This window comes from Sorghum bicolor, chromosome 4 (genome assembly GCF_000003195.3).
Source record: "Sorghum bicolor cultivar BTx623 chromosome 4, Sorghum_bicolor_NCBIv3, whole genome shotgun sequence".
Classification (NCBI taxonomy): Eukaryota; Viridiplantae; Streptophyta; class Magnoliopsida; order Poales; family Poaceae; genus Sorghum; species Sorghum bicolor.
The window spans coordinates 51,767,503-51,781,722 of record NC_012873.2 but is presented as its reverse complement, the minus strand read 5'-3'; the positions used below and the strand labels follow the sequence as shown (position 1 = coordinate 51,781,722).

The window sequence follows — 14,220 nt, the reverse complement described above, 5'->3', positions numbered from 1 at the left end:
ACAAACATTGTCTATTTATGAAGTAACTGGTCAAAAGATTTGTCTCGTGATTTACATGTAAACTGTGTAATTAGTTATTTTTTATTTATATTTAATACTTTATGCATGTGTCGTAAGATTCGATGTGACGGAGAATTTTATAAAGTTTTGGGATTTTGGTGTATGTAAACAAGGCCTTACCGTAGTAAACTTCACACAACCGACGTTTCGCGGGCAGGACCCTATGTCCCTGTAGCCTGTAGGACCAGCACCAGCAGCCAGCAGGTGTGCCGTGTGCGGCCCCCGCGCCTGGAGCCGGCGGCACATGCTGGCCTCATGGAAGGTGACAAGTGGCAGGAGAGCGCGGCCCCAGGGTCCCCTGCGCGCTACTACGTGGACGGCTCCGGCTGCACCCGGTCCCGATCCCGATCCATGGGGCCGCTTGCGGGGCTGCTGCCGCCGGCACGGCGTGCGGCGTCGGCGTGCGCAGAGGCGCAGAGCATGACCGGAGTCGCGTGCGGCAAGCATTGCCAGCAGCTGCGCAGCAATAAAACGCTTTTATTCCATTCCATCACATTACATTTTTCAACGGCAACACAAGTTCGGGTAACTGCCATCATCACGTCCGCGTTTTGTCTGGCGTGTAACCAACGGATCACAAGTTCACACAACACGCCGGCGCCGGATCGCGACGGACGACGGAGCAGCCAGCGCATCACCTGGTACACGGTACGGTACCCATCGCGCGCTCGGCTCGGCTCAGTCGATGAGGTCGGTGATGGCCGTGCAGACGACAGCGATCTTGGCGGACTCCTCGCCCCAGCGCGCGACCTGCGGCGGCGGGCGCAGTGCGGCGCGCGCGAAGGCGTCGTCGCACCGGCGCGCCAGGGACGCCGCCTCGGCGGCCTTGCCCTTGCCCGCCGCGTAGTCGCGCCGGTTGATCGCGTCGTACGCCTCCGCGAACGCCGACTCCGCCGCGTCGTACAGCCTCTGGCACTGCTCCAGGACCGCCCGCTCCTGGGCGTCGCCCTCGCCCTCGCCCGGCGGCTTGCTGCTGGTAGCCAGCAGCGCCTTGATGTCGTAGACGGCGTCCCCGGCGATGGCCACGCCCACGTCGGCGGCCACCTTGGCCAGGCCCCAGGTGTCCGCGTCGGGGCTGTCGTGGTGGTGGCTCAGCCTCGACACGCAGAAGCCGTAGTCCACGCGCCGGTCGTGGGCCGCCGCCGCCGCGCACGTCGTCTCCGGGGTGCCGCCGACGACGTCGGCGCTCAGCGCGAGCGCCGCGACGATGGCCGCGGTGGCCAGAGCCCGAGCCGTCGAAGGCCTCATCGTCGATCTGCTACCTCTGCTAGCCAACCGGCGTTGTTCTTGTTCCGGCGCTAGAGCCTGGTGGAGTGGAGTGGTGGCTGTGCTGTCTTGAGCTGAGTGCCGAGTCTGCTCGTCTGCCGTCTGGTCTGTTACGAGCTGGGACAAATCAGTGCCAGCAGAATTCTCTAGATCTCCAGTGGGCCCGTCTTGTCAGTTTGGGCCCACTAAACACATGGCGCGGCGGGCCGACGCTTATCCGCGCCTCTGGCCCACGAAGGTTTGGTTGGGCCAGAATTCTCTTGAAGCAGACGGACGATCCAGCCCAGGTGCAGGGGGCAGAAGCCAAACCACCCACCTCGTGCAGTCGTGCTCCTCGGCTCCTCGCCATTCCGGCTGCTGGACGCTTCGAAGGGGGAGACCAGCAGCAACTGCAGGGGTCTGCACTCTGCTGTCGAAGCGGAAGCACCGAAAGCAGATCGTCCAATCGTCTCTCGCATCTGAATCCGATCCAGGCGAAGCGTCGCGAGTCCGGGTAAGTAGACGCAACTAGGCTCCACGCATCTACATTCGCGTCCGAATCCCTGCACTAGACTCATGCCCGCACCATGTTGATCCGAACGCGGTGCAAGGTGCGCGTTTTTTTGAGTTTCTCCGCGAGAATCGGCGGCGTTTGCGTGGGCTGTTCCATTTCCATGGTGACCTAGCTTTAGTTTTGCTTTCCGTGTTAGATCCTAGATAGAACCCTAGTTTCTACTTGTGCGATTTGAACTTTTGGTGGAACCCTAGTTAGATTGCTGCACCGGAGGTTCATACTCTGTATTTGACTTCTAGTTAATTAACCATCAATTGACCTTGTCATCTGATTTGTTGGCAGGTTCAAGTTTACTTAGTCACTTGGTGACCACAAACAAGGTACATGTTTCTCACCTTGAGGTTCTGTTGTGTCATCTATCTGTTGTACTATCTGCGCCTGTGCTAGATGCGCCTGCTCCTAGCATATTCTGCTAGGCTGTGAAAATTGTAATGTTACATTAATGTATTACCTTTATTGTCTACTAGTAGATTGGCAATATTTGCTGTTTTGCGCTCTGTTAGTGCTGTGCAGGTGCCCTTAATAAGTTGGTTTCCATACAAAATCTGAAATCTGGTATTTTGTTGTAACTTGGTACTAGTATTTTAGGCTCCATTTGTGTGAGGTTGATTGTTTGAGACATTAGATGAAATTGTGCAATGAAATTGGGTGATAATGTATGCATTGTTTGGAGTTGTCACATTGCTTTTCCTGGCTCTCCAAAGAGGACAGCTAACTCAAACATGGTTTTTGGTTGACATCCTGAGATGCAGTTGACTTGACCATATGCTTTGTAACTTTTGTTGCTTAGTAGCTGCAGCCTGCAATTGCAGTAATGAATGCTTTGATGCGACCTGCTTCAGAGCTATCTTGGCGATATTAAATTATCTACGCTTAGCTGTCAGAATGGTGTACTCAGTACTATCAAATGTGGGAAACTGGGAATCATGGTACTATCTTTTTTTTGGAATGCCCATATTTCACATCAGATTCAATATTTATTCTCTTACCTCACTACAGACCTCTCTGTTACTTATTGGCATTGAATTGGTCGATTTTTGTTTCATGGAACTAGTGTTTGGAAAACTTAAACATGATTGATTCCAGTTCACAAGCTGGCTTATGCAGACACAACTGAAGTTGAACCTTAGTAATTTATAAAAGGCATCAAACAAAAATTCCTTTGCCCTTTATTTTACTATGCAAACTAGTGCTGGGAACAGGGCCATAGGTGTGCTTGTGAACAAATCAGGATGATCCCTTCCATCCAACCAGGATATTTAACAATTAATATTCAAAATTATTCTTGACCCTAGGGAAACTTAGTTCCATGATTGTGGTTAAAGCTAATGCATCCTGGTTGAGCAATACCGTTGATTTATACATCCTATATAATTATGATGACATGGATGCACACGGATTTGTGATTTTTTGTTTTGATTGGAAGCAGTGCTGTAATGAGTTGTGAGAAAGCATGTTCCAGTAAACAATATATATATGCAAGCTTGGGTCAGCTCATGATCAACTTGAATTTAATTGATTATAACTGCTTTGTTTATTTTTTGCTTGCTGTTTTACCTTGATTCTTATTTGTGCATTGTGACTTCTTAGAATGACTAGTTTAGCTGATTGCATTGGTACTAGTAAGAGGGTTAAGTAGGCACTCTTCATTAGCATTAACTCACTTATGAACCATTTAAATCCATAAAATTACCACAAGGAATACTCTGTGAAATTTAATCAACTTATTAGTGTTGGTTTTGCAATAGAATTAGGTGACATTCAATGATTTCATTTTTGTTATGTACCTTGGATGGTTATTAAGTTATACTTTTGTCGGCTTGAGTAGTTATCGCAAATTTAGTAATACTACTATCTTACTTTCTTTCATTGCATTATTTTGAATTGCTGAGTAGAGTTCTCAAGGATTATTTTTGCTGTTATAGATGTCATTGCATATTGGGCGGCTTTCCCAAGATGTTCGGCAAAGTTATCTTGAACATCTGTTCCAGAGGTTTGGTCGTTGCACTGTGAACCTGAAAGATGGATATGGGTTTGCTGTGTATGATTCTGATGATGATGCAACTCGAGCCATGAGGGCCCTGCATGGGAAATATGTTTGTGGGGAGCGCATTACTGTTAATTGGTCAAAGCAGCAGCCCAGATTTTCTCAGAGTTTCAGGAGAAGTTCGAGATTTGTTGAATTGTCTCGCGGAAGGAACTTCAGAGATGCTAGGGACAACATTAGGTTCAGGGATCCTCTAGCTCGGAATAATCAACCAGCGAATCATGATCAGAGTCATGATTCTGATGCTGTGCTCAAAAAGGAATCTGGTAAATTTGCTGAGATTGTCAATGATGCTGAAGAAAACATTGGTGATGATCCAGGGGAGGTGAAGAGGGACGAAGGTGGTACAAATGATGAAGGTCCAGGGGAGGTGAAAACTGACGATGGTGGTACAGCTGATGCAGATATAATCGAGCATGATAGATGGGCTGGGAAAGGTACCCCTGGTGGAGATGGTGATGATTTTGACCGCTATGAGCCTTATCATGGATATGAAAGGCAAGAAGAAACGGAAAATGTGATTAAAGCAAGTTCTTATGATTCTCGTGAACACAAACATTTTTCAGAGAAGTGGCAAGAGCACTCTGACAAGCATGTTGACATAAGCCATGATAAATCAAGATCTCCTCCAACCTGTTACAGTTGTGGTGTTGCTGGCCATATTGCACGTAATTGCCCTCGTGGAATAGATGATAACTTCATACCAAGGAGAGATGGACTGAACTTTAAGGAAAAATGGCAGCTGAGGCAGAGAAGATTTGGGTCACCCTCGAGGAGGCGACCAGAATTTCCTATTCATCCATTGGACCAAACAAATCATAAAGTTCAAGATGGTAGGAAGCCATTTGCTGAGAGGAATATGCAAATGCATTGGCCCAGAGACAGCAGGAGACATGCCCACTACAGTGAAAACATGCCACAAACAAACAAGGAAGGGCGCAAGAGAAGCAGATCTGAAAGGTCACGGGGGTCATCGCCCTCTTCAGAACCTTCAAGGCGCTCTAACCATGCTAATCTTAAGAGATCTCATTCCAACAGGACTTCCTCAGATTCAAGATCTAAATCCCCCCGATCCCGACCTCGATTTAAAGCACATTCGCCAACTTATTCTGCACATTCTAGTTCAAAATCATCTCAACCAGCTCAGCATGAAGGATCAAGGTCAAATATCAACCATCCTGTTCCATTTTCAGTATCTGCTTCACCACAGCACAAGTCATCTCCTGATATAGAGAACAAAAATCTAGTTGGTCTGATGAATTCTCAATTGGAGGACAACTTGGAGTTCAGGACAAGATCTGAAGTAAAAAATCTGGATGATAACAAGCAAGAAGGAAATGGTCCGGTTTTGAAAAGCAAGGTCCTGAATGGAGGAACACTTGTTCGTAACAAGAATGCAAATGTTACTGGTTACACAGGGTCTGACTTCGATAAGAACTTTGTTGATGATAATGCTGCCAATAGAGTGCAAAGCCAGAATGCTAAATTTGAGGACTCTTTGTCAGTGAAACCAAAGCAGGATGTTCTGGCCAAAAATGGGAGAAGCAAGTCTTTGAAGCTAACAACTAACGAAGTGATCTCAGCTCTGAAGCACTATGGGGTTGAGGCACAAGAGGGAGATTCATCAGATCAATCTGTGGAGAAGTACTTTGGTGCTGCACGCCTGTGGCCTTGGGAAATCATTTACTATCGCAGGCGTAAGAAAGGTCCAATATCTACTGAGAATTATGCTAAGCGACTTGAGCAGAACAAAGAATTTGGTATTGTGGATCAGTATGTCAGAAGCAGCAGTGGTTGGTGGGAGTGTCATTAAAGGAAGTCTAGTTGCTTCCAAGGCTTTACATGAATAGCCATTTGCATCCTGAGAGTCCATTTTGAGGATAACAAGGTTTGTGTGCTCCTGTTAGGTTTCATTTCTGTCTTGCATTAGGGCATCTTTGGATGTGATTAGGCCAAATCTCTTCAGATTGGAAGGGAAAATGAACAAATTTTCCCTGCCAACCTGGGTGAGCTGAGTGTAAAACCTACCTATCCAAACAAACAACATTTTATTTTCATTCCCAGTATTAGTGTTATATGAACTACTAGTATTAGGTGTTGTCAACTTTAGTAGAGCCCTTAACACAAGAACCACAAGTAATTGGTGTTCCCATTGCTATGATTCTGATAGGTAAAAGTATATGCTTAAAGGCTTCATGTTGGAAAATGGTAATACACTGTGTTTCTATCAGTGGTTTATGATCTTGTCACATGTAGATGTTGGTACCATTTGTCCATCTCATGTGTCTTTTGAGTTGCAATGTTTGAAGGTTCAATCCCAGTAGGTATATTTGGTGATCAACAGGCTCATCAGGGATGTTTTATGATTTAGAAGAGAGGAACCAGCCTCATTGTTGCTTCATCCGTGAGGATAATGGATATTAGTCCACCAGAAGTAATATTTATAAGCAGCTACCTTCATGTATGATGTTGGCACATGCAGCGTATTCATATTTGTTGTCGAGCACATTGATGGGAGATACTACCAGGGAGGCCCTTCTGCTTCCTGGCTTCTACTTCTGATGGTTATCTGGGGTTGAGGTGTTAGCATAAAAATGGCACTGTCGTGGGTGGAGATTATCAGTTATCATTGTTTGGGTACATCTGCACTGTTAGGATCCATCGTATGAAATTCTGTGTATAATCAGTGAGGCGTGATACAACATCTTGTTGCTGGATTGCTACAGTGGGTGCTACCCCGGGGGTGATGCATTTGACTGCTCTGCAGGATGTTCTTCCTTAAGTCACAGAACATTTGGATGGAAGTGAACTTAATATTGTGCATCCTCTTTCAACCTTGATTCTTGAGTTGTCATTATCTTGTTCCTTCCTGAGTTGTGAAGCTCAATTGGAACCAGTCAGTTACAAGGTATACAAAGAAGTTTTGCATCTTCTTTTTGGTTTAAAAAGTCCTGAGTTGTGAAGCTCAATTGGAACCACTCAGCTACAAGGTATGCAAAGAAGTTTTGCATCTTCTTTTTGGTTTAAAAAGTTAATCGTTTTTGTTTACTTGATTATTTGAACCTTTTACTTACTGTTACCGTTTTCAGCCAAATACTTTGAATCCTTGTGAGCTTTTGTTCTGCTGCTCTTAGGCAAGTAGTAATAATTATATTTAACTTTTTTGTGTAAATCTGAGGCTTCTGCAAAAGTGGCCCGATCCTGCATTAGTTTGCCTCAAGTCCCAGACCACGGTGAACTCAGCTATGCTATATTTATGTTGGGCCGTGCCAAGCGTGACGCTGCAGTTTGGTCGATTGTGACAGATGACGGGTAACAGCTCATTGTGAGTCAGGCTGTATCCGTCTGTGTAAACGGTGTGCCTGCCATATGTGCTCATGGCACAGCACGCGAAAGCACATGTTTTTTTTTTAAAAAAAAAATTTTATTTTATCATACATACAATACACTCGAGAGGGTCTTACGGAGGCATCATCAATGGCAGGTGACATCAGGTTTGGTAGATGTTGCATCCGTTTCTTCCTTCAGATTGACAGCTTGGCCTGGCTGTGGAAGATTTTGATTTCTCTTGCCGTCTTTCGCGGCCGACGCTGATGCCGGAAAGGCGTGCCATCCCCCGGTCCTTCTCCTTCCCAACTCGGCCTGTGTTAGCTGCGCTCTTTTGCCCCTGCTGCGTTGTGTAGCTTCACTTCACTTGTGTTTGGTGCTTTATTTACATGTGCAACCACCACCGATTACGATCACAAGCACCCAAATCAATGTCCCTGCTAAATGTAGAAATGTCTGGCACATGGGTTCTTGCAAGGTCGTGATAAAACCCTTCTTCAACCGCAGTTATTGCCTTTGCCTGGCGATGATTAATTGATTATTATTACTCTGGTTTTGAATCTTTTCAATTTTGAGGAAAGGAAAGAAATAGGGCTGACTGACGTCAAGAGCACTAGAGCAGCTCTGGTAGTCTGTTTCAATGGCTACGTTAAAGATGGGTGACGCGATTAGTCGTGGAGAGGGGAGGACGGTTGGACAATGCCACAATGGAGGCGTGATGATGGATGCTCATCGCATGGCCTTGTTTAGATTGGAGATGAAAATTTTTTAGGTGTCACATCGGATGTGTCGGAAGGATGTCGGGAGAGGTTTTAGAAACTAATAAAAAAACAAATTACATAGCTCATCAGAAAACTACAAGATAAATCTATTAAGCATAATTAATCTATCATTAGCACATGTGAGTTACTGTAGCACTTAAAGGCTAATTATGGAGTAACTAGGCTTAAAAGATTCGTTCCACGTTTTTCAATTAAACTGTGTAATTAGTTTATTTTTTTATGTACATTTAGCCTAAAGATTTGATGGGATTGACGAAAATTTTTTGGGTAAATTGATTTGCGAATTGGCCTCCATGAATGAATGAACGTATCGTCCGGGGCTGGTGGCAAAGTTGACCAAGGGTGCAGCGGCAATTAAGGTCTCGCCCCGCGTCGCGATGCTCGCAATATTCAGACGGAAGGAAGCGTGTGTTGGGTTCATGGAGGGTGGCGTCGGGGAATTAATTGGCCTATTCATTGCGTCGCGTCATGCAATGCAAGGCCATTACTTCCTTCCTTCCTTGCTGCTGTAGCAGTAGTGTGAGTAGCTTCTCCGCTCCTCTCACGTCTCACCTGCTCCGCTACTGATCGCTTATTTATTAGTACCATTTTAATGATAATAATCTGACGTCAAACCTCATTACAATTGCAGGCTCTGAGAAATGCTAACAGCACCGCGCTACTGTACTGTTCGTCGCTTTTTCTACTTGTACTCGACAAGGATACACCACCGTCTCCGAAGAAAATATTATGTTGCAGATCAGCTTGCATGGAGCTCAAATGATTGTCGTTTATCGTATCAATCACGACACAGACGTGAACATTGAAAAACAAAACTTTTTCCAGTGTATCCGTGATATATACCACAGTAGCACCGTCGCACGCAGTCTCGGCAGACGGATGAAATGAAATGAAAATATCACGGTTACACTGGAGCAGTTCTTTTCAACTTAACGATGGAATTAAAGCTACTAGTACTAATGGTAATAATCGAGAAAAAGAAAAAGAAAATCTTGTGGGTTCTTGAGGCTGCCGTGTGGAACTGTGGATGATCAGGCCCTCCTGTTCCTCCCGCCGCAGCCGCGGCTGTGATCGCCGTCGTCCTCCCGGCTGACGTTGCTGTTGCGGGCGGCGTGGTGCAGGAAGTCGAGGAGGACGGGGCTGCGGCAGCGCGGGCAGCGCGGGTCGGCCTCGGAGAGCATCACGTACATGAGGCAGCGCGGGCACGCCGCCAGCACCATGGACGTCGCCTCGGGGCTGTCCGACCACTGCAGCCCGTGGCTCTGGCTCCGCTGATGCGGCTCCCGCTCGCCCTCCGACGACAGGCACGAGCTCGGCGGCGACGACGACGACGACCACTCCTCGTCGGAGGACAGCGACGGCGCCGCCGCCCCTTCTGTGCCACGCGCCGGCGGCGCCGGCGGAGACAGGTGCAGCTTCAGGTCCAGGCCACCCGCGCCTCTCCCTCCTTTGCTGCCCCGGCTCATCACGTTGCGTCTGCCCTGCGTATCCATGAAGCTTGAGCATGGTTAATCACTGATGATCCACCATATATAGATTGATACTACTGCTAGTAATGATAGTATTATATTCCACTAAAAGAGAGCTTACTGTCTCGTACTTGATGGTCTGCAGCTGCTGCGAGGAGTGCTCTGCTCTGCTCTGCTCTGCTCTGAGCCTCTGACTATGAGGATGCTTCCTCTGTGGCGTGGAAGAAGAGATGGCATGGCAGCAAGTATTTATAGGGGAGATGGAAATGGCCAGTGGGGAGGCTGGGAGCCATGGAGATGGAGGTCAATTGGGTTTTCTTAAATGCTGCACTGTGGAGGGGTACTTGCAAACCTTTAATTGACCATATTATACTTCCACCCTAAACACACTGTCAGTCACTTCTTCATTGCTCTGCTCACATTCATGTTTCTGTTTTATGGAATGGAGAGGTGCTGGCGGCGGCCAGCCTGGCAGCAGAGCAGAGGCGAGTTGAAGTGATCGGAGAATCAGCAATCGTCGATCGAGCTCCGGTGGCAGACGAGAAGGAGGGTGGTTCGGTTCGGGCCGTGGTGGTGGAAAACGACCTGAAGAAGGGGACGGCCGCCACGGCCTTGAGAGAGACGCAGGTAGGTTGGTCGCCACCTTAGCTTGTTGGGAGGGGTCGCTGTTGCAGTCGTCGCCAAGAAACGAAGATCTCTTAGGTAAGTCAGTCAGGTGCCTCAAATGGAGCTAACGGGCATCTCTTTCACCTGGAGATGATTAGGACACCGTTATATGCTGCCAGTGAGGCAATGCTGATTTTTCTCAAATACACAAAAGATTTGTATATTTGAAAATTAAGATAGAAGAGTTTAAACATGGAAACAACCTTCCATCGTAGCTGCTTCTAGCCCGTTGCTACCCCGGTGCCTGCGACGAGGGCGGCCAACACTTCGACATGGGAACTAGTCGGGTCCTCCTCGAAGAGCTCCCCGTAAGCCTTATTTTGGACGCGATTGATGTGAAAAGTCTTGTGGGCGGCCCCAACCATTGCATGATGAGGATCTCACTTCGCTTGGAGGCAGGCACATAAGGGAGAGTCTGAGCCGCCAAGCACTTGCTCTATAGTGGGAGGACAAATGTAGCGGCAGTCGACTGCTGTGGAGGCCGAGACAAAGAGCGAAGAGGCAACATTCCAAAGTATTCGCTCGAAGGTGGCGTACGGCAGAGTCACTGTCGTCGTTGGCTAGAAGCACGTCCCATGTTGACGTGGATAGTTTCCCAGGGTTCACTTGGTGCGTGGCTGGTCCAAACCTAGGTGGGAAGTTGTCTCCATCCTCCCTAGGCGATTTAGCATATGCAAAGCTAGCCTGCCCTACTTGAGGCGGCGCGAACTATGTTAGCCCTCGCGTAGTCGACAACGAAGGCATCGTTCACTGCATCGCGTGATCAGGGAAGCTCCAGAGCTTGCACCAAATCCTATAGGCTCGGCGTTGCGTGCCATCGCCTGTTGTTTGTCCTGAGGAGTGCGACAACACACATAGGTGGCCACCAACAATACGTCAAACTCCTTAGAGGCACCGTCAGTGTCGATGGGCACCCATGCGTTGGCGCTCCCAAGGACCGGTTTACGACGAGCGAGGCGGCGAGCTCGTCCAACATTAGGTCATTCGAGAGGACCCACACTGCATGCCCCATGATCGCGCACAGTCAGACATGTGGATCACTTGGCTAAACTAGCTTTTAGTTTAGTCATAACCCATCCAAACTAATAGACGCTATACTAATTTTTAGTTCAGTTGTCTATTAGTTTATGCAGTTTAAACACAATGGGATTAACTTTTTAGTCATCTGAACTTTCATCTAAACTTTAGTCAGCCCAACAACTAGTCAATTGAACCAAACAGGTCCTCAATCGTCTCTTGCCCTTGCCAAAGGTAGGGTCTTTTTGTTAGGGTCTTTTTGGTTTGAGAAGTACAATATCGAATCCTAGTTTCAGGCATAATTTATCTTGTTTAGTTCCATGACCGGAGTAGAGAAGGACTATCAAATGGATCGTTTCGTTAGTTCTTAAAAAAAAAAAACATTGCAGCAGTTGCTGCTACGACTCCACCTTCTTTTGATCGCTTCAAAGCATTGCGCGCAGTCTGGCTAGGATCGCTTCCACAACTTGAATGAGGCCATCAATAGGATTTATGGGCTACAGTGTTCCCCAATGCACCAAAGTAAATGTACTTGAATGATAGATGGAGCAACTCTTAAGTATAGTCCCAATCCAAAATTATAAGATAATAATTTCTACACTTGTCAAATCATCTAGCTAGATAGTGTACATAAACCATATTTCTAATGAATAGTTTTTCTAAAATATTTTTTTTCATCCAGTCACATATTTTATCTCTCCATCATATATCTATCACATCTCTTTTTTAAAAATAATAATAATATCTTAGCTTCTATATTGATCAATGCATATAGTTGTATCTATCACTTCTCTTTGTATCTTGGCTTTCTGTGTAGACATAATTTTTTATCTAAAAAAATATTTACTACTCTCTTTTTGAACTGTAGTGCATATCACAATTTTGATTAGTCGATACACTAATTAATAAATATAGAAATCATCTCGTAAGTTCTAGATTGAGAGTATCATGTCATAATTAAGCGACGGATGGGATGAGATGGCCTAGCAGAGCAGCCTGTAGCTAGCTCTTCAATTCAATACGCTCACTCGTCTCGACTGCCGCTCCACTAACGTCTCGTCTTCCGCAATTGCTCACCGGCGAGATCGTCTTCTTTCACTCCGGCGGATCGAGATCGACACTACAGCGTCTTCGTCTTCTTTCTGGTGGACGTTCGTGGAACTGCACGCGAACATCTTCCTGCATCGACTGTGGTCCGCTACTTCACGCAACGCACTATGTCGACTAGTGCGAATTGAGCCGCGGGTGCCTTCGGCACTGGTCCCTCCTCACGGTATAATCTTAAACGATTGTTTTTCGTTTTTAGTATGTCTGCTGTAGTTGCAGTAGTATTTGCAATGTTTATCTCTAATCTGAGTAGTGATAAAATTACACACGTGCACATATATGCCACCACAATATTATGTGTAATTTTCTAGATTAAATCAAACATTAAAATGTCTAAATTTCTAACATTCTAAAAAACCTGATATTAGGCATTTTTCTGTTAGTGGTTTTGCTGTTGGGTTAAAACCGGATTTGTTTGACGGTTCAAACTATAAGCGGTGGCGCGCGAGAATGATATTGTGGTTGACTGCTATGGGTTGCTATCACGCCGCGAAGGGGAAGCCGGAACGGTTTACTCCTGAGGAGGAGCAAACGTTCATGGCTGCTGATAACCTCTTCAGAGGCGCCGTGATTAGTGCGCTCGATAAAAAGTATGTCGACAACTATATTATTTGCACCACTGCTAAGGAATTATGGGATGCGCTTGAGGCCAAGTTCGGGGTTTCTGATGCTGGTAGCGAGCTGTACCTCATGGAACAATTGTTTGATTACAAGATGGTGGATAGCCGTTCTGTGATTGAACAAGCACATGAGATACAGGCACTAGCTAAGGAACTAGAACAATTCCCTTGTGTGTTGCCTGAAAAGTTTGTGGCCGGCGGTATAATCGCTAAGCTGCCACCTTCTTGGAAGGATTTTGCTACTTCTCTAAAACATCAGAGGAAAGAGTTTGGTCTTGCCGAACTCATGGGAACTCTTGATGTTGAGGAGAAGGCGAGAGCAAAAGATACACATGGGAAAGGCGTTGAGTCTTCTAGTGCCAATGTGGTGCAGAAGAAAAAGCAATTCACATTCCGTAATAAGAAAAAAACAAGCAAGAGAACAAGCAAGGGGCAAATCCAAAGCCAAAGCAAACTGCAACTTTTAAGAAGAAAAAGGCAGATGGAGGCTGCTTTGTTTGCGGTAGCGATGACCACTGGGCAAGTGCTTGTCCAGACCGCAAATTTAAACGAGAAGAGAAAAAGTCAGTGAACATGGTCATTAGCGAGGCTAAAGGAGCAACATCTGGGTATGGTAATTATTTACCTACTGTTCTTTCAGTCTGTCATTCACCTGAGTGGTGGATGGATACTGGGGCTAATGTTCATGTATGTGCTGACATCTCTTTGTTTTCTTCTTATCAGGCCGGCAACGCTGGAGCCTTACTGATGGGAAACGGCTCTCATGCGCGTGTTCTTAGTGTTGGTACGGTCATTCTGAAGTTCACTTCGGGAAAGACGGTGCTGATGAAGAACTCCATCAAAAAGAATCTAGTTAGCGGCTCACAGCTTTGTAGAGATGGCTACAAAATAGTCTTTGAGGCCAATAAAGTTATACTTTCAAATTTTGGAACTTTTATTGGTAAAGGTTATGATTGCGGAGGCTTGTTCCGCCTGTCTATGCATTCGCGATTTTGTCATGTTAATTATGATTGTTTAACGCAGCTAGCAAATATGAATTTAATCCCAAATTTAATTTAGTCAAAGGTTCTAAGTGCCATGTATGCGTGCAATCCAAGCAACCTCGCAAGCCTCACAAGGTTGCGGAGGCGAGAAACTTGGCACCATTAGAATTAATCCATTCCGATCTATGCGAGATGAATGGTGAGTTGATAAAGGTGGTAAACGATACTTCATTACTTTTATAGACGATTGTATTAGATTTTGTCATGTGTACTTGCTTAAAACAAAGAATGAAGCATTATAATATTTTAAAACCTATAAAGCT

General features: G+C 46.2%; 3 protein-coding genes across 9 annotated transcripts; 1 reads left to right on the top strand and 2 right to left on the bottom strand.

Annotated features, from left to right (window-relative positions):
• On the bottom strand, nt 518-1,421 carry LOC8061016 (pectinesterase inhibitor 8). The gene has a single exon (XM_002452172.2). It carries the CDS (start codon nt 1,306-1,308, stop codon nt 739-741), a length of 570 nt encoding a protein of 189 aa, XP_002452217.1. The 5' UTR covers nt 1,309-1,421; the 3' UTR covers nt 518-738.
• Nucleotides 1,643-9,001, top strand: LOC110434650 (serine/arginine-rich splicing factor 4-like). 6 transcript variants are annotated; one of them, XR_002452266.1, is made up of 6 exons: nt 1,644-1,819; nt 2,162-2,199; nt 2,670-2,808; nt 3,805-6,916; nt 8,368-8,554; nt 8,667-9,001. XR_002452266.1 is itself a non-coding variant. In XM_021459192.1 (4 exons), the coding sequence occupies exons 3-4, from the start codon at nt 2,806-2,808 to the stop codon at nt 5,737-5,739; spliced, it is 1,938 nt and encodes a 645-aa protein (XP_021314867.1). In that variant the 5' UTR covers nt 1,644-1,819; nt 2,162-2,199; nt 2,673-2,805; the 3' UTR covers nt 5,740-6,854. The 6 variants fall into 6 exon arrangements, 2 of the variants coding, with proteins under 2 accessions (XP_021314867.1, XP_021314868.1); XR_002452269.1 differs by lacking the exons at nt 8,368-8,554; nt 8,667-9,001 and having other exon boundaries at nt 1,643-1,819; nt 3,805-5,814; nt 6,271-6,854; XR_002452268.1 differs by lacking the exons at nt 8,368-8,554; nt 8,667-9,001 and having other exon boundaries at nt 1,643-1,819; nt 3,805-5,814; nt 6,097-6,854.
• LOC8059217 lies at nt 8,832-9,953 on the bottom strand. Of its 2 annotated transcripts, none has more exons than XM_002452171.2 (2): nt 9,626-9,953; nt 8,832-9,516 (listed from the first exon to the last, which is right to left on the bottom strand). In XM_002452171.2, the coding sequence occupies exon 2, from the start codon at nt 9,499-9,501 to the stop codon at nt 9,067-9,069; it is 435 nt and encodes a 144-aa protein (XP_002452216.1). In that variant the 5' UTR covers nt 9,502-9,516; nt 9,626-9,953; the 3' UTR covers nt 8,832-9,066. The 2 variants fall into 2 exon arrangements, with proteins under 2 accessions (XP_002452216.1, XP_021314869.1); XM_021459194.1 differs by having other exon boundaries at nt 9,636-9,953.